This window comes from Seriola aureovittata, chromosome 12 (assembly GCF_021018895.1).
Source record: "Seriola aureovittata isolate HTS-2021-v1 ecotype China chromosome 12, ASM2101889v1, whole genome shotgun sequence".
Classification (NCBI taxonomy): Eukaryota; Metazoa; Chordata; class Actinopteri; order Carangiformes; family Carangidae; genus Seriola; species Seriola aureovittata.
The window spans coordinates 6,238,893-6,261,386 of NC_079375.1; the positions used below are offsets into that span (position 1 = coordinate 6,238,893).

At 41.5% G+C, this 22,494-nt stretch overlaps 1 protein-coding gene across 1 annotated transcript in view; it reads left to right on the forward strand.

Annotated features, from left to right (window-relative positions):
* Window positions 1-672: 672 nt before the first annotated feature.
* The window catches only part of atp1a2a (ATPase Na+/K+ transporting subunit alpha 2a), a 34,633-nt gene continuing 12,811 nt past the window's right edge, over window positions 673-22,494 (forward strand). The window contains exons 1-14 of the mRNA XM_056392430.1: window positions 673-804; window positions 1,744-1,818; window positions 3,097-3,156; window positions 3,812-4,015; window positions 6,835-6,948; window positions 7,459-7,593; window positions 9,141-9,258; window positions 10,418-10,686; window positions 12,573-12,771; window positions 13,843-13,952; window positions 16,546-16,680; window positions 18,591-18,670; window positions 20,415-20,524; window positions 21,717-21,892. Coding sequence (XP_056248405.1) covers window positions 793-804; window positions 1,744-1,818; window positions 3,097-3,156; window positions 3,812-4,015; window positions 6,835-6,948; window positions 7,459-7,593; window positions 9,141-9,258; window positions 10,418-10,686; window positions 12,573-12,771; window positions 13,843-13,952; window positions 16,546-16,680; window positions 18,591-18,670; window positions 20,415-20,524; window positions 21,717-21,892 — 1,797 coding nt within the window. The 5' untranslated portion in view covers window positions 673-792. The remainder of the gene's footprint in view (window positions 805-1,743; window positions 1,819-3,096; window positions 3,157-3,811; window positions 4,016-6,834; window positions 6,949-7,458; window positions 7,594-9,140; window positions 9,259-10,417; window positions 10,687-12,572; window positions 12,772-13,842; window positions 13,953-16,545; window positions 16,681-18,590; window positions 18,671-20,414; window positions 20,525-21,716; window positions 21,893-22,494) is intronic.

The following is a 22,494-nucleotide window of genomic DNA, read 5'->3' on the forward strand; positions in this document are numbered from 1 at the left end:
GTAAAAGTAACTGGCAACTGGTGAGAAGACATTTGGTACTTATCTGACACAGGATCGCTCGCTGCATCTGTTGTGTGGGCGCAGTGGTGATGACCTGCCTTATGTTCTAAATATGCTGGACTTAAAGCTAATTGCTGCATTGCACTGGCTATAAATCACTTTGAATTCAAGCAGAGGAAAAAACATTAAAATGTTAACAGTTCATCTTTGAGGATCAATTAATAAATGATTAAACAATTTATCACAGGATTTATTTGCAGAACAGCAGACCTGAGGATTCAATCTTTGCTCAGAAACCAAATAACTGAACACTGTTTGCTTTTCAATATAAATCTCAAGGCCTGGCACCGGTCCCTCATTAACGCGTTTGTTATAAATACTGTATGTTATGTAGAGTGCAAAGTTTCATTTGTTGTGTTGCTGTGCTGACAGCAGTGATTGATGGGCTGTTGTTCTCCAAGGGACCGTGTGTGTTGAGCAGGTGCAGGTACACACACTGACACCCCCTCTGTGAGTGGAATGTGTATGTGGTGGCGACTGGGTGCAGAGAAGCCCTGTGGTAGGAGTAGAGTAGTGGGGAGGGATTTGGGGTGGGTGGGGGGGTCTTATGGCTCAGGTTACCCTGACAGGAGGGAGCAAGAAGCAGGGGGAATGGGATGTTTGGTGTGGGGGTGCCAGGCCCAAAAAAAGCCACCAGTGTCTTCCACACGTGGGGGTGGGAGGTCTCAGCTGTGGCGGGGCCCCTGAGTGCTGTCCTTCACATTATAACCTGCCGACGTCTGGACGTCCAGCATGGGCAGAGGGGTAAGTTTGCTTCCTTTTTTAAAAAAAAACAAAAAAACAACAACTTAAAGAGAGTCGTCTTCTTATATCCATTTTTCTTTTATTACACTAAAGCCATTTCTTCCTGTCTAAACTGAGCTGACAAACATGAGTGTGTTCCCTCTGTAGCTTATGTACAGTTACAGCATATGGCGTGGACATGCATCATGGAAAACTACTGAGTTATCTAAATGTGCCTGCAGGGCTTGATGTCTCTGAGCGACAGAGTGCTCCTTCTTTTTTTAAAGACAGTAACATTTCAGGATGATGGCTTTTCTCCTCAATAAGTTTTGTTCCCGGCTTGTTTATTTGTGTAATTACGTAATTTTGTTTTTATTCCTTCCATCAGGCCAGTTCCATTTACCTTTATGGGAGGACAGGCTGGTAATCGTCCTCGCAAACAGCGGGGGGAAATTGCTATGCCAGACACATTTCAGGCACTCCACCGGCTCTGTGCTCCCTCTTTGGCTCTTTTTGATTACTTTTTCACTGTGTCACTCGCTCACACTCTCCCCTCATTCTCTTTGTATATCCCTCCTTCGCTGACATGCACACGTGCTGCTAAGAGGAGACTGACAGCAGCAGATGATTTCCATGATGCACCATTCTTCCAACTGTTCATGACACACACGCTCTCTCACTCACACAAATGAGGAACTCATACTATGAGGGGAAAAAAAAAATCTCCCCTATACTCAGTGAATAGTTTGCCAATAGTGCCAGGAGATTGAAATGAACCAGCCTACACAAAGTCCATTGTGCTCACACTGACGCTTGTAATACGGCGCTATGAATGTAAATGGCTAGGCGCAACATGGCGACAAGCATGTGACTTTTCCCACTTATTTTCTGTGGGGGTTTGGGGATGGTAGCCTACAGGCCTGATGTATGATAATCTCTTTTTTAATTTTTTTCCTCCAGTGCGGTGCCGAGAATGGAGGGAAGCGGAACAAGAAGGAGAGGAACTTGGATGAGCTCAAGAAGGAGGTGGCCTTGGTAAGAAAAACAAGCTGCCACTGCACCAACTCACACTCACACTGCACAGTGATTGATTCCATTGCTGCTGCACCCGAATGATCCCCAAATCGTGTTACGCCAAAGACACCGGGTTATTTAACAAGGCTATAAATGAAAACGGTGGCCCATAAACAAAATGGCAATCCAACCTGCTTAGTGTAGTCAGTTGTAGATGAGTTCCAAGCCTGCCTGTCCTCTCCTATCTGTTCTACCACCCTCTGACTGCTCTTCTTTGTACGGAGAAAGATACTGAATAATTTGTGGGCCACCAGCAGTGTAGTGCAGAGTTTTTGTCTTGTGCAGAGCTGTAGCTCTTTGAGGTGCTGTCAAAACGCAGCCAAGCGATGCCCATGAAAACTGGGGTAAGTTTATGCTGCTCGCACTACCTCTGATCTGCTAAAGCAGCTCTTGTCAATTATGAAGTTGGCCTGTGACTGATTAAAGAGAAAGAATTCCTTGGATACTGTCAACATTTTAGAGCAGTTTTGTGATTAAGCGATCAGTCTGCCTCATGAACTACTTCCTCTGTCGGTGATGTTCTTCTTTTTTTTTTTGTTTGTTTTTCTCCTCCCGGAAATCCTTTAAACAAGCACCAGACAATGGCTGATCAATATTTGGTGTGGGAGCATATGAACAAAGCTTAAATAGCAAACTGTTTTGTGAACACTGGGGCATGTCGTTTGTTGTGGCCGAATTACTTGGAGCTACAATTCATTATTGTAGTCCACTGGGGGCTACTGTACTAGCAGGTGAAGAAATTGAGGGATTTCTTCCTGTCTCATTATTGAATGAAGGAAGCAGCCCTTCATTCTGCGAGACGACACAATCTTGGCAGCTGAAAGCTCAAATTTTTTGTTGTTATAGCACCAAACTCCATTTTAAGATCTAAAAACAGCATCTTGAGGTGGCTTTCGGCCAGTTATACACAGGAGTATAAATTTAAGAATGCATGATTAAAAAAAAAAAGATAACACAACATACGTCAACAAGTTTTTTTGCGTCACACTTTTTATGACTGGAGAAAACACCTCTACTTCAGTGCTACTTGGAGATGCAGGGGGAGTGCCCTTCACTCTTTGACCCCTTCGATCTATCATGGAGCATACTGTATATTTATTAATCCATGTCAAATAGAGGGAAAAAAGTATTTTTGCACTAAGATGGAGGGATGTAATGCATCAGTGCTACACCTTCATTACTGTTTCTGTTCCCCTGAAGCACAAATATTAAAAAAATGAAAATTTTTAACCCCGACAGGATGACCACAAAATAGCTCTGGATGATTTGGGAAAACGCTATGGAGTGGACCTCACACGGGTAAGGACACACACACACACACACACACACACACACACACACACACACACACACACACACACACACTCATTTACACACTTTCACACAACAAAGAGGAGCTGGAATATCTCCTATAGAGATCCAATCTCTAACTGCCTGTACTGGAAAGCAGCATCCAGCTAACCTTGAGCCCTCTTCATCTTTAATCCCTCAATCACACACACACACACACACAAACACAAACATACACACTTTGACGCACCAACTCCTGCAATCCCATACGCAGGCAGATAGAAATTCATCACAGAAGTCTTTACGCTGTGACCACATCTGCTGCTTCCCTTAAGTTTGACGTCGCAGGTGTGGTGAAACTGATGTTATCTTTGAAGCTGTAAAAATGTCAAACAGCTTAGTATGTCTGGTATATTCATAGATTATTAGTAAATTAATATAGTTACATCCAACACTTTTACGACCAAGCACTTCAGATGAGAGGAGGCACCCAGTTCATTATACGTGTGGTGTTAAATAGGCCAAGCAGGAATACTTGATGTTCTGCAACTGTAGTAGTAAAATTGCTTTTTAAGCCACAGTGAAAATGGGGCTGTTGTGCTGTAATAAGATTCCCAGCTCAGACTCAGAGACATTCACTTACTAAAATGTTGCTCTCCTCCAGGGCCTGACCAACACCAGAGCTGTCGAGATTCTGGCCAGGGACGGTCCAAACGCCTTGACTCCTCCCCCCACCACCCCCGAGTGGGTCAAGTTCTGCCGTCAGCTGTTCGGCGGCTTCTCCATCCTGCTCTGGATCGGTGCCATCCTCTGCTTCCTGGCCTACAGCATCCAGGTGGCAATGGAGGACGAGCCGCCCAATGACAACGTGAGAAACTGCTTGTGAAAAAAGAGAAAATGCATGTGTATGTGCAGGCACGCAGCTTACATATTAATCACACACAGGAGGAGATTCAGGTATGCAAAGACAGTTACACTGATAATACAGTAGAGATGTGTAAAGGGGTACAGACACAAACGGATACTGTACTGCATCTCTGTATATAGCCAGGGTGTATGATCTGAACACACTGTTCAGACACGCATACTGCACATAAACTGATAAAAAATTGATTTACCTTTCTATCTTTGGTCTGGCTCAACATTATCCAGCATCGATGTTGACATTACAATTCAGTTCATTTATATAAAAGTATAGTATATATAATCATCCTGCATCACATCTGATAAAACTCAAAACATCTCATGCCAAACTCCGTCTTTTTATTGAGGTCCTGAATCAGGCGACTGATTTAAGTTACTGATCTCAGCCATTGTTGGTCCCACGACTGCTTGTTAGGCAGAAGGACATTGTCACGTAACCTGCAGGTCAATTTCTGCAAAGGCCTCAACAGCTCCTTAAACTAATCTTCCACTGAACGAGCATCTGTAGAAATCCAAAATGTAATAATTGGTCTTGTCATATATAAAAATCTTCCAGTGGGTTTTGCTTTATGGTTATTTATTACCTTTCCACCTTATATGCAGTGAACAGGAGAAAACTCTTCATCCTCTTCTCTCCAAAATCTGTTTTTTCCGGGACACCTGTGCACATGCATGAATTTCTGAATTATATCTAATATATTGAGGAGAATTTAAGCCCAGCTTAACCTCTCCATTATGGTGTATACTGCAGCCTGTGTAATTTTGGCATTGGCTGTGTTGGCACTGGCTGAAATATCTTAAACGGCTCATTTCTTAATTAAAATCGGTGTGGAATCATTCATTTGGACGACAGAATATTGTCAAAATGTGATCACACCATCTGTCAAAAAACACGATATCATTGTTCCAGTGAAGATCGAGAAATCAAATATATACGCACGTTTTACAGACACACTTATCATCACATGCACACACTAATCTAGTCTGAAACTAAAACCAGAGACCAGAAGTGTCCAAACATTTAATTATGGTGGATTTTCTTTACCTTCCGTTTTCTTGTGGGCAGATTTCTCTGTATGACCTTTACTTAACCACGGTGGCCTCCCGAGGTCTAAATCTCCTTTCCGAAAGTCTGAGCCAAATGGCATCACAATTATGTCACATGAAACCGACGCAGCGCCAACCCTCACTAAAGGAAATAGCTTCAAGACAGAAGAGGGACAAGGAGAACTTAGGAACATCAAAAATATCATTAAAATGCATTTAAACACACCGGGATTTCGTCTTCATAAGTGTAGAATTACAAGTACATAATGACACAGAGTCCCTTCCCCCCTCCCATTCAGAGGGTGAGAGGTAAAAACAACCGCTGACACTGGCATCGGTCCTGGCATTTGTACAGATAACTACTCAGACCAACCGCTGAGCAAATAGAGCCAAGCAGTCATCCATACTGCACTTTATGGAGCTGAGTCATTATGCAATCATCATGCAGCGCTCTCCAAACCCCAGACAGCATTAAACCCTTGCATAATATACAGTAACATACAGTAGATAGTCACACACACATTCACACACGTGATAGCTTTAATCTCCCCATGATTTAATCTCTGCATTCAGTACTGAGTATGTACAGCTGGATGCTCTGGTGAGCCACTTCAAAGCGCCGACTGCCGGCAGCTTTGGCACTTTGAGCCTTTGCATAATGTACAAGCAGTTATTTGAGATGAAAATCCACCCTAACAGGACTTCACACATTGTTGGTGTCTTAATTTTCAATATTCTGATGTATTTATTGAACTGAAAGATTGTCTTCCTTGGTTTGAGGAAATATCTGAGCATCCCCGAAACAGCTGAAATAACAAGCAGTCCTTTTAACTCTGGTAGATTCAAATGAGTCACCTGGCTGGACAGTTGTTGCGCCTATAATTTTGTACAATTGGTGAACAAGAACAAGTATCTCCTGAAGCGAGAAGAGCTACGGTTTAAATCTGAAAACACCACATGGAGACAAGGCAGGGAGCAGGAAACAGAATGCTGAAATGGAGGCAAATGTTGTAAACACTGACAAGCGATTTTCTGGGGATACAAATGTATTTCCTGGTTCAGAAGATTTTGCACCGCTATGGTAAAAAAAAAAAAAAAAAAGTAATTCAAGTGTAAAATAGCAAAACAGCTGTGCAGTTGTTGCTGTCAAGTGAAAGCAGCACCTTCCAAAAAGCAAACTTCTCAGGATTTAGGAATTGTATTCTCCAGGAGTCCAGGACGTACCGTGCACCACGCTCTGGCAGATGCTCTTATCTGAAGTGCCTCGCTGTCTTGTTTGCATCAGTGAGAGTTGAACCCATAGCAGCTTTTTCATCGGTACGACAGAAAATACAATAAAAATGCTCCAGAATATGCACTCATCGCTTTCACATAACCACGAGTCTCCTCGCAGATCAAAGTCAGTTCTGGGTTTTCTGGGTTGGGTAGACAGATGTGTTCACTTGTACAAACATTGAATGAACTGTCCAAGATGACAAGACCTCAGCTGTGGGATGGTTTTCCCTTCTAAATCTCCCACTAAGACTAAGCGCTCTCCCGTTTTTCTTGCTCTTAACTCTTCTCTTGCACTCTGCATTGAAGGTGTTACTGTTTTAAAACCAATGTGAAGCTTGTAAATCCCCATTTGCTTCGCTTTAACGTGCCTTACATGAACCAAACCAAGACAGTAATGACATTGTCTTCCCCCTGTGGCCTCGGCTTTTCCCCTTATTTCAGTTGTATCTCGGTGTGGTGCTGGCAGCCGTGGTGATCATCACCGGTTGTTTCTCCTACTTCCAAGAGGCCAAGAGCTCCCGAATCATGGACTCCTTCAAGAAAATGGTGCCTCAGGTAAGTTGATGCGTGTGGTGTTTGGTGTAGTCGCAGAGCTTTCAGAATCAATAAGCCATCCCTCAAGTAGGGCTTAAACACTCACTTGAGTGGAAACCTAATAAGCTTGCACAAAGGAAGAATAAATGTTTGAGCCAACTTCGGATTGTGAGTGTGTTTGCATAAAAACTCCCCTCGCGTTATCCACCTCTAGCACTTCGATTGCCTAATTCTTTAATCTATTTAGGCTCCTTTCACTCCCTTCTTGTGCCTCCTCTTCCCTACCTGTCTTTTCTCTCTCTTCTTCCTTGTGCTTTCTCTAACTCTGCCTTTCACATACCTCTGCACCCTCTGGCTCCTCTTTTTTTAATGTCTATCCTCACTCTTCCTCTGACTAAACCTGCTGTCTGTTCTCAAACTCTCTCTCTCTCTCTCTCTCTCTCTCTCTCTCTCTCACTCTCTCTCTCTCTCTCTCTCTTCCTCACATTCCCTCTCCCTTCTCGTCTCTCACTTCGTTTTTCTCCATGCCAGCAAGCGATGGTGATCCGGGAGGGGGAGAAGATGCAGATCAATGCTGAGCTTGTGGTGCAGGGAGATCTGGTGGAGATCAAAGGGGGAGACCGCATCCCAGCTGACCTTCGAGTGGTCTCCTCCAGCGGATGCAAGGTAGGGGAGGGGTGCTGGGCTCAGCTCTGGGGAGCCTGGTGGCCTCAATGGGATTACAGTAGCCCTGCTAACTTTGGTCCAGCTAATTTTCTTTCTTTCTTTCTTTCTTTCTTTCTCTCTTTCTTGACTGTTGTTTACCATCTTAAGTTGATATTTGCTAATTATCCCTAAAACTAAATAGGCTGATGGGAATGCCATCAGTTTTGCAGGTATTCATTGAAAATTTGGCACGATGAAGTCAGGGAATCACCAAAGTTATTAGAAATCATCCTGAGGGGGGAAATGAAGGTTTGTAGCAGATTTCATGGTAATTCATCCAAAGGTTGTCAAGACATTAGCCATAAACGTCTGCCAGCTGCACTACAGAAAAAGTCAGGGAATCACCAATGTCATATTATGGGATTTATTGGAACATCAATATCAAACAAAACTTTGTGCAGATCCGTCTCGTAGATGTGGAGGTATTTCACTGGATTATTGAAAACTTTGAGTTATTGGTGGCGCCAGAAGAAAAGTCAGGGAAACTTGAATATTTCATGGTGAATATTTGTCAAGATATTTCAGTTTGGAGCGACCAATAGGCCGACCGGTTCATACTGACTTCCCCTTGAGCCTTGCTACTAAAACAACATTAAATACTGCTCTTGTCGTAGGGTAATCACACGTGTGTATACTCTCTCATGTGCGGTTGTTCCATATCATATTTGATCAGGTTACTTTTTGGTATCTTGATTATTTAAATAATTTTTCTTAACTTTTCAATTTCTTTTACTCTAAAGGACGGTGAGGTATGTAAAATTCCATAATGATATTAAGTTATTGCTCTTTTCCGAAGATCAATCTTATACCAACTTATATAACTAACTATAACCTATAACTTTTTTTTCTAGCTGCAAGCAATATTTTAGTCAGATATAAACACATTACAAATCAGTTGTTGGAATAATTTATCCCATAACATCTTATGATGTAATTCTCTTACATAACCCTGAAAGTTTTTGTTTTGTGCAGCATGGGTTATGGTGCTGAGGGTGGTGGTTTGTCTCCAAGCCATCACACGTTCACCCAGCATGATTTTTGAGTGGCTAGTTGTCTGTTTTTAGGTTTTGGGGGTTCGATGAAAAACTGAAGTTAAGTTCAAGTAAAATTCTTTCCATGTTCACAAGTTAGTGGTAGTTTGTTACGAGGTAAACATGCGTCTTCCTCTTAGATTTCTGTTTGTTTTTTCTTTCCATATGTTGACATCGGTTGAACATTTGTCCAAAATGTCACCTTTGTGGCTTGACCACTGTTCATTGTTGAGTTTATCCTGGGTTTTGAAGCAGTGTAACGAGTCCATAGTGATCGGTGGCATAGATTTCGTCACCTATGGAGGAACAGGGTTGTGACGTGACAACAGTGTTACATCACCGCACTTGTTGCTAATAAGTGCTGCCTCTTTCATTCCCACCCTGTCAGTTTCACCTCCTCGCTCTCTCCTGTGTCTGTCCCTCAGTCTCACTGGGTAACACTGCTCTCTCCTCCTCTCTCCTCCTCTCCTTGTGAAGGTGGACAACTCCTCTCTGACGGGAGAATCAGAGCCCCAGACTCGCTCCCCGGAGTTCACACACGACAACCCCCTAGAGACCCGCAACATCTGTTTCTTTTCCACCAACTGTGTCGAGGGTCAGTAGGCCACATCTGGCCCAACATTGTCTCTTACCGTCTCTAAATGTCTTCTTTTTTTTTTTTTTAAAGCCATCTGGAGATCATTATCGTTTTGCTGTGCCCCCCAAACATGAGTGTGTTTCAGTGCATGATTGATCAGAAGCTCCACCCCTGCATCCTACAGTACAATGTGCAGTTATTGAAATTTGAATGCATCAAGACTTTTATTGAGTGTTTCCATTTTTCAGATTCACCCGATGGGAATTTTTAGTTGGCATTTCAGTTGCTATCAATCATCAAGTTGCGATGCCCTGAGCATTTCAATGGGCTATTCATATTAGAATCTGCAACTTCATAAATATCTTCATCTGAATTCTAATGGTGGTTGTGTATAGAAAGTGAACAGTTGGACTCCAAAGTAGAGTTTGGAAAAAGAAGTAGATAATAAAAATTTTAATAAATGGAAACTGCAGCCTGTGAATCCAATCATTTGTCAACCCAGGATTTAGTTGAAGTTTAAAGTCCATTTAAACCTTAGAAACAGTCATGGAGCTGTAAACATTCAAATTTTCATTTTTTCTGAGCACTTAATGGACTTCTTGTTCATGACGACTTAAAAGCTGAGGATAAGAATTGAAAAACATACTATCAAAATTTTATATCAGTCATGTTTGAAATTTTTCACAAGCTGAATTTTAGAATCAGTCATGAAAACTATATGATACAGAGCTATGTTTAGTCTCCTGTCTTACAGTCTATTATTCAGTTTTGCTTCATCTGTCTAGGTTGTGTTAAAGGATCATTTGACCTAAATTACAAAAGAAAAAACCTCATCGTATTTTCTCACTCTCCTCTGGTGTCTAGCCATGCAGATAGTTTTGGGTTTGTGTGTCCGGGATTTGAAATGTATGCCTCTGAGATATCTGCTTCCACCCCATTGCAGTGGAGCTGAATAATTTAAAAAAGTCAGTGGCAATATCTTTTTTTTCCCTGGCACAGTGTCCTTGTTGCTCTGGATAATCCACAGATCTTGTTTTCATTGGAACTGCTTTTTACTGAGAAAGTAGTCGCTGCATTTTTGATGCCTTCTCGCTGCAAACATTTTTTCAAATAGTATGTTGAAGTGATGTTTCTTTTGTCCAGAGTGCATAACAGTGAGTCAGCCCCTCCCTCTCAGGTACGGCCCACGGCATCGTGATAGCCACCGGTGATCGAACGGTGATGGGGCGCATCGCCACTCTGGCCTCTGAGCTGGAGGTCCGCCAGACGCCCATCAACATCGAGATCGAACACTTCATCCACATCATCACAGGCGTGGCAGTCTTCCTGGGCGTGAGCTTTTTCATCCTGTCACTCATCCTGGGCTACACCTGGCTCGAGGCTGTCATCTTCCTCATCGGCATCATCGTGGCAAACGTGCCTGAGGGACTGCTGGCTACCGTCACTGTGAGTAGTGTGTGGGTGTGTGGGTGTGTGGGTGTCGGTTTGAAGTTTGTATTGATTTTCACTAAAAACTATCTTTGTGTTTTTTAAAAGGAGCAGATCAGTTTAAACCATTTAAAATAGGATTTAATGTCCCTGTGCACCCAGTTCTTATTTCTGCTGCAAGAAAAAACAATGTGCACTTCAGTTTGCAATAAACAAGTTCCCCTTGTAGCAAGGACAGGTCATAATATGCTTCTGGAAATAGAAAGTGAACAGCGCCGTGGGGAAAGGTCATAAACTGGCTGCTCTACACAAACAAACACAGAGGTTAAAACAGTCTTTGTGTTGCAAATGGTAATTTTAATTATTTTATTTTCATAATCTGCTCTTCTTTTAAATTACATTTTTATTTTGACACTGAAAATAAACAAACACTGGTCATAGTCATGAGTGGTGTAAAGATGGAGATGATTGGTGGGCGGACTGTTGTGTGTGGGTATGGACTGATTTGTTTTTGTGGAAAATTAGCAGCTTGGTATGTTTTGGTTGCACTTATACAGTATGGTTAGCATGTGTATTGAATATAGATTTAAGATGGTGGTCATATTAAACAGAGGTGTGACTCATAACATTATTAATGGCTGCACTCTTATCTAAGGCTGCAGTGATTGACTTCTTGGCCACTGGCACAGGCCTTTGTAAAGTTATGGCGAGCATATTAGCGAGCAGATTGCCTGTTTGCACATTATGGAGGAACATTATTTATTATTTATTTTCATTTTATATATTATGAATTATTTGGAGTGATCACATAACAAATAAGTGTTTGTTCTCCCTTTTCCCTCTTTGTTGCTTTCCACCAAGTCCTGAGGGGAATATCTGCCTGTCTGTCTGCCTGCCTGTCTGTTGTTAGGAGCTGCACATACAACAGGTTAATGACCTTGCTTACTGGAAACAGCTGCCTGAGGCTGCAGGAAACGTGTTTGATGAGACTGGATTTAGCCTAAAAACCAAGATATTGAGCTAAAGAAGGCTTAAAAACTCTGTAGAACTGAGGGAAACTGCGGAGTTGGGTGTTGATTTTCCAAGGATTTTTCACCTCGAGCAGCTGCTTTCACATTACACATAGCCATTTGATCTATTGTTAAAGATATTGATTAGCGCAGCTTTGAGCTTGCCGGCTCCAGAACCCTATTATTAATATTTTGCCTTCTGGCCTGACTGTCATGACTCACTGGCACATATGAATGGAACAGAGCCATTATCAATGTTATTAGTTACACCTGTGCATCAGCCTCATGAAGATTAGCTGTAGCTCTGCTGATGCTACACAACACAGCAAAGCAGGTGATTTATTACTGGATGTCGGAGTTGCTCAAACGCTGAAGTGCATCTAACTTTTTCTGCAACAATAAACAAAGTGCGAGCTGAGGTGGATGCCAGCTGGCATTTGAAATGCCATCAGTCGACATTTCACTGGTCACAGAAAATAAATTGACTTCCATTGACTGGTTTCTTCAGTTGCTCTCGCTTTAAACACACTGTGAGTTGTGTGTGGAAATGTTTCTGTGAGTAATGTGGTCTGATTGAATTAATGTATGTTAATGTGTCTCTTACAACATATGGAATGTGTCTATGCATCATGCTCTTATGTCCCTGCGCACCTGCTGTTAACCAGCCGACCAGGTACACACATACACACACTCCATCACACACACATTCGCCGTAAGGCACCTGGACCACGCATGGTTTCACATGCACAAACACTTGAATGCACCAGTGCGTACACATGCTCTCCCCCCTGGTTGACTAACAATCATCCATCCTCTCCTTCTCCTCCCTCCCTCATCCTCTTCCCCTCCCACCAATCTCTTTCTCCCCCTGCTCACCTCCCACCGTCCTCCCAGGTGTGTCTGACTCTCACTGCCAAGCGAATGGCCAAGAAGAATTGTCTGGTGAAGAACCTGGAGGCCGTAGAGACTCTCGGCTCCACCTCCACCATCTGCTCTGACAAGACGGGCACGCTGACCCAGAACCGCATGACCGTGGCCCACATGTGGTTCGACAACCAGATCCACGAGGCGGACACCACTGAGGACCAGAGTGGTAAGACAGACAGAGAGAGGGAGGGAGAGATGAAAAGAAAACAAGGAGGAAGGAAACGGTGGAAGAGGAGAGATTGGAGAAAAGACGGAGAGACTGAGAGATATAAAAGGGGAAATAGAGTGTGTGGGAATACAGAGGGGGGTGTGACCACCTGCCGAAATTCATCTGTCCAATGTTCACGCCAGCCAACCGCCATTGCTGTTCGTGCTAGTGCTAGGATTAACTGAGCTGCGGTATGCAGTGGGTGGCACAACCGTCAGCTACAAACATGTCTTTTCCCAGAGTTCTTCAGTAAGACTGCTGCTGTGGAACCAATCGGATTCCAGTCTCCCACCAAATGACAACAAATCGAGCCAAATTTCAAAGAAGCTTTCAGCAATAACCAAAAGTTCCAAAAAAAAAGAAAAAAAAAACAGGTGTTCGGTGCATACCAATGAGTACAGAGTCAGATGATTGTGCAGTTATTCAACAAACAGCCAGCAGTGCTGAGGGAGGCCACACAGCTGACATAGTGCGCAAGAAAAACTCAGTATATTCATTTTTCAGCAGTACAGGCTACTGTATTTTTGTAGCTTTTGCAGGTTTCTGAACCTTTTTGCACCTCGCTTTGTCAAATTCAGCAACTCCAGCCGCAGTTTGCCACTGTGTACTGTATGTTGCATGACACTTATCACATTCTGTTTTCGCAATAACGGTGACAGTGACCACTCTAGAGAGTCTGCGCTTAGATGAAAAATGAATGCAGGTGCCAGCAGCGAAGTGAAGGTCATTTTTAGTTCGATTGGGTGGGTGAGGGATGAAATTTTGATAAGAGAAATTTCCAACATTTTTTTTTTGAGACACTCTAGTTAAAAATGAATGCCATTTTCCAGACTGGGGAATTGAAAAATCACTTTTGTCAAGGAAAAAGTGATCGCTCGACTTAACTGACCCCGACTCACTGACCCTGTTATTTAGCTACAATATCCAGTGCTACTCTGTGAACCGAGAGTTAAGTCAGTAGCATAAATACTGCATGAGCCCTATTTAAAAAAAAAAAGTCTAACACCGCTTCCTCTCCTATTCTCTCAGGTTCAGGCTTTGACAAGACTTCTGCTACTTGGGCGGCTCTGTCTCGTGTGGCCGGCCTGTGCAACAGAGCTGATTTCAAAGCCGGACAGGAGCAGTTTCCTGTCCAGATGGTATGAACCTCCACCACACACTTGACAACACAACAGCAACTTTCCAAAACCTTTGCATTGATACTTGAGTCTCATAAATTATCTCACCGCTCTAATGCAGTGGGGGTATAATAGGTTCGGTTTAATCCAAGGACATTATGAGCAAGTCTTTTTAGATTTGGATCAAATAATGCATGCACATTATTCATGAGACATGATTTTGCCTACATGGTTTGCCAGTAGGGTGAAGCTAACAGCATCAGGAGAGTGCTAGGTGAGCTGTCACTCAAAAAGAAGCAGCGTTGGAGGATTATTCAGCTTCTTTGCTTACTGTATGTAACGGCAGCAATGCAACTATGTTAAAATATTCAATTACAAGGAACATATTAACCAAATTCATACTTAGAGGTTAATGCTAAATGCTAAATTTTTGTCAATTAAAACATCAAAAAATACACCCCCATACATGTAATATATGACATATCCCTACATAAAGAGTGACGTCGCCATACATTTCATATATGATTATCACATATACACATCCTCTGGATATATGAAGATATAAGTTTATAGCAATATGAAATATCCATAGTAAATATACATATATTACATATTACATATTACATATATTCACAGGCTTCAGGATGGATATACTGTATATTTATGTTCCAATTTCTAACAGGTTTTATATATGATTTTTACATATGTTTTTATTTTATATGTACATATACTTCATATATGGAAATTCAAATATATACATATATTATGTTTGTGTATGGGCTCCTTCACTGAGCACAGCTAGAGTAGCATACTTTTCTGAAGGTTAAACTCATTGTAGGTTTTAGTTTCTTTAGCGGTTTGTTGATAATATAAAATAGACTACAAAACATTGGTCCTATCATGAAGTATAAAGTAGCTAGTTCACATGTTCCAAACTTTTATAGGTACAGCACACGACTAAATGTACTTTGTATTCTCTCCTGTTGCCAGCTGATCCTAACCCACATGGCACCCACAGGGAAAAACACAACCCATAAAAATAATTTGTCAATACCTCTTGACACAGGTGCTTTACACACACACTGGCTCACACGCTTAACCTCCCTCTCACACGTAAACACAGACACACTGAGGATAATCCAATGCACCCCTGGAAATAACTCCCCCACACTGATGCACAAACACACACACTGCTGGGTGGGTAAGTCAATAATATCCCAGTGTTCTACCAACCGCTATCTTCCAACCTGTGCTACATTGACCTGAAGAAATTCTCTGTGTGGCTCACAGCGACAGGGATTACATCTCCTTGACTCTGGTGGGAGCAGACCCTGCTGCTGCAGCCTCTCTGCCCCTCGAGGTGCCTCTGACTTCCTCCTTGCATTAAGTAACAGCCGTGTCTCCTGACAGCGCTCAAACACAGCAGTCAAGGCCCAGGCTCCACTACCATTACAAGAACAAGTCCCCATCTGCACATGGGAAAACAGAGAAATGGAATTTCCTTGATCTATTTATTCATTCATGAAAAGGCACAAACAAGGACAAATCTCGCAGAGCGCGCGTCCTTGTTTCGCAGCTATTCATGAATGAATAAACAGGAACCAAGAGAAATCTCTTATCTTCGTTTGGCCCCCTTTGGTATATTAGGCGTCAGGTCAATCAGTTCTGCATGGATTTTAATAAATTGGCCCCAAGAGCGAGATGAATTGCAGTGATCATCGTGGACATTTTTCAGGCAGGACGATTTTACAGGTTATTTGGAGAGAATTTTCCCCTAAATGATTCAAGTACGACACAAGCAACTTTGTCACATAAGTTCTAGCTGATAAAAATAAATGGAGCAATGTGCATCCACACATGGCATAATCCAATTTTGAGCTTCATAGAAAAGGCCTCCATCCCAGCATATTATTGTGATGTTTGCATGTGCAAGTACAGTGTAAACATGCTCAAATTCATGGATACACACACTGAAAAAACTGATTTCATGTGTTATGTATAGTGAATTTTTCTAAATCCACAGATTATATGTGGTTTACTCAGTTATCAATTTTTTATCTTCTAAGAAAAGCAGCCAGTGTCAGTGAGAGACTTCTCTACATCCCTCTAAACAAATGAACCACTCAGAACAACAAGCACCACTTTACTTGTTAGCTACAACCTTAGCAACCACTTTGTTATTGATTATTGCCATTGGCATATTGGCATAAGTCTAGTGTGTTCATGCAGCAATATTTATTTCCCACATGATTTTTGTATCCAGGGCCTTTTACATTCGTATCAATAAAAGATGCCTTTAAGAAAACCTCGCTGTTTTAATCGAATGAACTGAAGAAGAAAACTACTTCCATTAGTTTTACATTACATTGTTTAACAATGCTGAGGCCAGATCACAAGTGTTGGTGATGCAGATGATACGTGCATCATTAACGGGAACCATAATGGAAGTAAAGAAAGTTCTCTGAGGTACTGTTTCAATAAATTAAGTAACACATAATCTGAAAGCTTCTCTCCACAGCGGTGCAATGAACACAGGCAGCGAGACAGATACTCATTTCTTAATATGCATGTGTGAACGACTGTGCTAATGTGTGTCTGTCTGAGTTTCCCTCAGAGGGACACAGCGGGGGACGCGTCAGAGTCAGCTCTCTTGAAATGCATCGAGGTGTGCTGCGGGAACGTTCGTGACATGAGAGGCAGGAACCCCAAAGTGGCAGAGATCCCCTTTAACTCCACCAACAAGTACCAGGTAGTGCACGAGGCTAATGTCACAGCACAGCTCTGTGCTGGAGCTGCTGCTGATGCGGGTGTACAGTGAAATCACACAACACATTTGCAGACCATTCATATTATTATTACCGTCATTTTATACCGTCTTTAACAATTACAGTTTTTAAGTAGTTTTTAAACACCACAGCTTTCAGTTTGTTCAAATTTTAATTCATCTATCTTAATCAAAAAAAGAATCTTGTTCTTTTTAAATTTAGGTTAATTTTGCATTTATAGAATGTATTTATTTTTGACAATTCTGTCAGTCCTCTTTAAACAGACAATATTATGATGTTTTAAAAAGATGCATTTAAATGCTTTGAGTGAGTCATGAATATTCATTTTTAACCTTTTTGAATCCAGGAAAGGCAGCCTGAACATGCATGCTCTTTAACAGCAACACCCTATTTTACATTCATATGGTTGCACACAGTCGAATCTGGAAGCTGCCCAACAAACCACAACCAGAGGCCACACAGAAACTGTTGCAGTGTTAAAGCTCTGTGCAATATGTCTTCTTTATGACAGAAAGGTGGTGTACGTGTGGATTACAAACTGGTTTCTCTTTTGCTGCTTAGAAGATGCTCTGTTTGCCACTTTGATGCCTGCCTTTATGTGTTATTATTAGAAATCAAATTTTTTAAAAAGCTCAGTGTGACATGTGTGTGGCCATCCTGGACTTTGCTTTGGAGTTTGCCACTGCAGTCTGCTTCATTTCTGATAACATTAGGCATTAAAGGAGCTATTTGTAAGTTTTGCTATCTCTACATAGCTAACGTTAGATCTGCCAATCTAGCGCTGCTCAGAAGGCAAATTGGAACATCTTGTCTTGTGAATGCAACGATGGCCATCACCACCTGCTCTCGGCAAGAAATTATGTTTCGGCAACAGAGAAAACTTACAAATAGCCCCTTTAAACAAAGATATTTTCTGGTTATTTCACAGCAGGAAATGATCTAGAAACAAAGGACAAAGTTTTTTTTTAAATTCTCTTGTCAATAAACAGTAGATCAGAACAGGCACTTCTGAAGGGTCTTAAGTTAAGCTGCATGCTTTGTTCCATCCTGTAGGAGTCAACAACAGCACTGGCAAAAAAATAAATAAATTAAAAGTTAATATTGAACTATAAAAAAGTCATCACATTGAGCTTGAACATTTTTGCTCAAGGGCATCGCAGCAATTAAAGCAAGGGGGAGTGTTCTTGCTTCATTTTCCACACCCGGTCCTTTCAGCCCGTCTGGAGATTTGAACCAGCGTATGAATAACACAGCAGTGATGTTGAGGCAAACAAAGGACTCTCTGCATGCATTTTGTGCACCTGTTCCCTGACTTAAAATAGGAACGTCTGTGTTGAGGGAAAAAAAAAAAAAAAAGGCAATTTTGCTCTGGTTTTCTGAGATTAGATATACTGTGACTCAGATACAAAGTACCTGGGGGAGTGTGTGCTTGTGTGTGTGTGGGCGTGTGTGGGAGTGCGTGTTTTCATGGCGGGGAGGGGTAATGCAAGGTGTAACGCCACAGGAATACATGTGAGAGCATGAATGAATGCTCCTTCAACACAGGGAATACATATGACTTACAGTGTGCACTCAGTCAAGTCAATTTCAGTAAGACTTTTATTTCATACTACTTGGAAAAAATGTGACAGCAACTCCCAAAAAATGATTGCTGGCACGAACGTGAAATTCATTCTGGAGTACTAAGGAGCGTGTCTGTCTTCAGTCTTTTTCTAACTGAAACAGAATCGTTGTAAACCAGCAAGAAACAACCGGCAAGAAAATACACCTTGCATCTGAAATGTAGCTAGTTTTGTACTACGTCCTGTCATGTTATGTCCTGTCATGTTATGTCCTTACCCATCTTTCTGTCCTCCCTCCCCCCTTTTCTCAGCTCTCTATCCATGAAGTGGAGGACAATCCCTCTGGTCATATTCTGGTCATGAAGGGAGCGCCAGAGAGAATCTTGGACAGGTTGGTTAATCAATAATGGATCGATTTTACGTCTCTCAAGAAATGCAGCAGAAAATTCAGATTTATTTTTCCGTTACCTTTGCTGTCTGCTTCACAAATGTGGTGTAGTGAATTGTCAGTTAACCCCATGAAAAGACTCAAACCAGCAATGAATTGATCCTACTAAAAAGTATTGCCAATACATCTCAAACGTGATGAAGCCACTGTCGTCTGAAAACTATTAAAACACATCAGTGAGCCGCTCCATTGCTCTGGGTGACATGTTCCTTCATCATCATAAACAAACTCAATCCCACATACACTGTCCCACTGCTGTAAATACTCACTACAGTTACTCACAAGAGTACCAAATGTGTATTAATCAAAAATAGTCCCCGACAAATTCACTGTTAAGAATAGTGTTTTCTAAGAGATGACAGAGCCCAGCTGTTTTGGAAGCTGCTTTTAATGGACTTGGGGCCACAGAGAAAGTAAGGAAGTCTGTGTATTGGGAGACACACCAACACTTTGCTTTGGTCTTTTCATGGGATCGGTCTTAAATTAGAAAAGCGTAGAATACAACCAGCTTCATCCTTTAAAGGTCCAATATTGTATAAAGTGAGATGTCCATGTGTTGTTTGATTATAAAGCAGGTCTAGGTTCTGTATTAATACTGTGAAAGTATCAAAGCCTCAGTCCACAGAGAAATGCACACAGCCTGTATTCAGAAACTGAGCCTTAAAACCAGCCGTCAGGACTTCTGTAACTTTGAGATGTCACAACAAATCAGTCACCGCTCTCAGCCCGGCCCACCCAAACCCACCATCCAAACTTGCAGGTTTTGGTTTCTCTGAGTGTTTACCTGAAATCTGCTATATTTTATTTGATCACTCAGAAAACAGTCAGCCAATTAGAAGAGAGGCTCAGAACCTCCTCCCTTCTGATTGGCTCATTGACCTGTTGTTACTATAGAGCTCCAGAGAGAAGCCTGAGAGAGGAGATGTCAAACTACATTGAGGTGTTTTTTTGTTCCTTAAACCACACATATATCTTCTTATGCATCAACCCTTCAAATAAAACACTGTCAAAGTGTCAAATATGGGACCTTTAAATTTTGTTGATTAGTTGCTCTGGGTGGGGTTGAGGACCTGAAGTGTACAGTTTACAGTTTTTCTTTCTTTTTTTAATCAGCGTATTAATGTGCCTGAGTGGGAACACTCATGCACTCTTGTGATTTTGGCCACATTTCCACACTATGCCACACATTTAATCTGATTTCTGGTCAACCCAAGCACTGAGCCCATTTTACCTTTTGGTGAGATTAAATGCCCCTGGTTGATTCACATTCCAAGTGCCCCCTCTGTTTGCAAACTCTGTGTGCAAAAATCAAACCACACTCCAACTTTGCTGTGGAAGAGATGCCCTTTTTCACCCGGCTCATCAGGGACTTTGTGTAGCCAATGTTGCAAAACAGAGTTAACCTTTAGGCCGCTATAAATATTCAATATACAGTTAATGCAGAGTAAATTATAACTTATAGTGAATTCATTAAAATGATGTTGGTTGTATTAAGAATAATCATGCAAAAGCACAAACAATTTTCTGAAAGCACAGATTATTTTTTTCTCATAGTTTACCCACTTTGCATTTTTACCTCTGGTTTATGTTCGTTGTTTTGCAGCAGTTTCTTTACACAATATTGCAGATGGTATTATAAGCAGTAGTTGCAGTAGCAGTAAAAGCATTATTGATGAATGTCTTACAGGTGCAGCACCATTATGATCCACGGCCAGGAGCATCCACTTGATGATAACTGGAGAGATGCTTTCCAGAATGCCTACATGGAGCTGGGAGGACTGGGAGAGAGAGTGCTTGGTAAGTTTGGTGCCACCAAATATCATCAGCTTGTTTGAGAGAAGGTGGTCTGGAGATACAGTTTGACACAGCACTTACCTTTTATAAACAGGGTAGTTTAGCATGGTTGAATGCTTTTATTGTGACAGTGCATCCTAAGAAGAAGGTTTTTCAGTCTTATTTTGGAATGGAATGACGTGGAGTCAAAGCTGAAATTAGCATTGATATAAAAAGTATTAGAGATACGGGTTTTCTGTGGTGTGAATTTAGTACATCTGGATTATTAGCTGGTAATGTACTGGTAATATCACTCAGGTCAAACTCTGCACTGAGCTCTAAAATAATTTGTACATGAAATAACATTTTCCCCTCTAAAAATGCCATAGACATATTTTGGACAAAAAGTCATTACCCAAAGTTCAACTAAAGTGTTCAGCATCCAGACTCTGTAAATGTCATCATTTTGATAACCAAGGAAAAAAAAAAAAAAAATTACCTGGCATCTTTTTAAGAAGTGCCATAGGTAATAATTATGTGCTATCATCATTTTGTTAGAGGAGGTGTCACTTTCTCACACAGTGAAATGTGGAATGGCGCCATTTTGGGAGTGAAACTCCTGAAATCATGTAAATTATTAAATCTCAGTTATGCCTTGGGTGATGATGATGGCCGGCTGTTTCATGACAACAAGAGGCTCCGCCACTTTTATTACCGAGCCTGGTTTTTCATCAGCGGCATTTTATTTTGCTATGCTCTATAGGGATTCAGCAGATACATATTTTAAAGGGCTGTGGATCATGAATTAATAAAAGTGGCTGATTCAATTTGTATTTCAGACCTGCAACCTCCAAATCTACATCTAAAATTAAAAATGATTTGTATGCACACTGTAAAGTAAAGGATCATTGCAGCCAGGGGACAATGTATTTTTCTGAAGGCGCCTTCAGACCCTTTTTTTGTATTTATACTTTTTCAAAGTCACTTTAAATATCAACAGAAAAAGACTCTAGAGCATCTTTAAAGTTGGATGTTGTTGACTTGAATCATCCTCAGGGTTATAAACAATAGTCCTCTTTTTAAGTGCCAGATAAATGTGATGTCAGAACAACAAAACAACAAGTTTTTGTTTTCAGTAGCATCTGTCTACTTTGAGACGTCTCTTCAGTCACTTAAGAACGATCACCTCACTGATCCCTCTTCTCTGTTCTTGCAGGCTTCTGCCACGTGAATCTGTCTCCATCCCAGTTCCCTCGAGGTTTCACCTTCGACAGCGACGACACGAACTTTCCCACCGAGCAGCTCTGCTTCCTGGGTCTCATCTCCATGATTGATCCGCCCCGTGCCGCTGTGCCTGACGCAGTGGGCAAATGCCGCTCTGCTGGTATCAAGGTAATTGGTTCCACAGATTCAACCTTATAGTTCCTGAAAAGCCTTTCCTGAGGCTTAATTTATTGGGCTTTTTAGAGAAGGGATTTGCATGTAAAATGTCTTTTCAAATCACAAAACGGACAAGCAGTCACTTCAAGGCGCACTGATGGATGATAATCGATGGATAAGTGAAGATGTGTTGCTTAGAGGATAACATATTCAGCGTATACACTCTAAAAAATAAGACCACACAAAGGTGTAAAGCTTGTGCTCTTATCTGATTTCAATATTAAGAATAAATTTAATTCTCAGATGAGAAAATTAACAATTTTGGAAATTACAAACTTTTAAGAACAGCAAAAATTTAATTCTTGATGTGAAAATGAAAAGCAGGTGATAAAGAATGAACTCCCTCTGTCAGCTTTATGAAAGGTTTCATTTAGTAAAATGTAGATTCCGTCGATTCATTATATGTTAATCAACTGCAGATACACACGCAGAGCAGATGTTTTGTCAGAAAAGTAATAAGGCGGGCTACAGGAAGGTTAAACAACTTCCAGCAGAGATAAAATTGGATAATGAGCAGAATGAAGCGTTCTAATTTCAGGGGGAACTAGTACAAA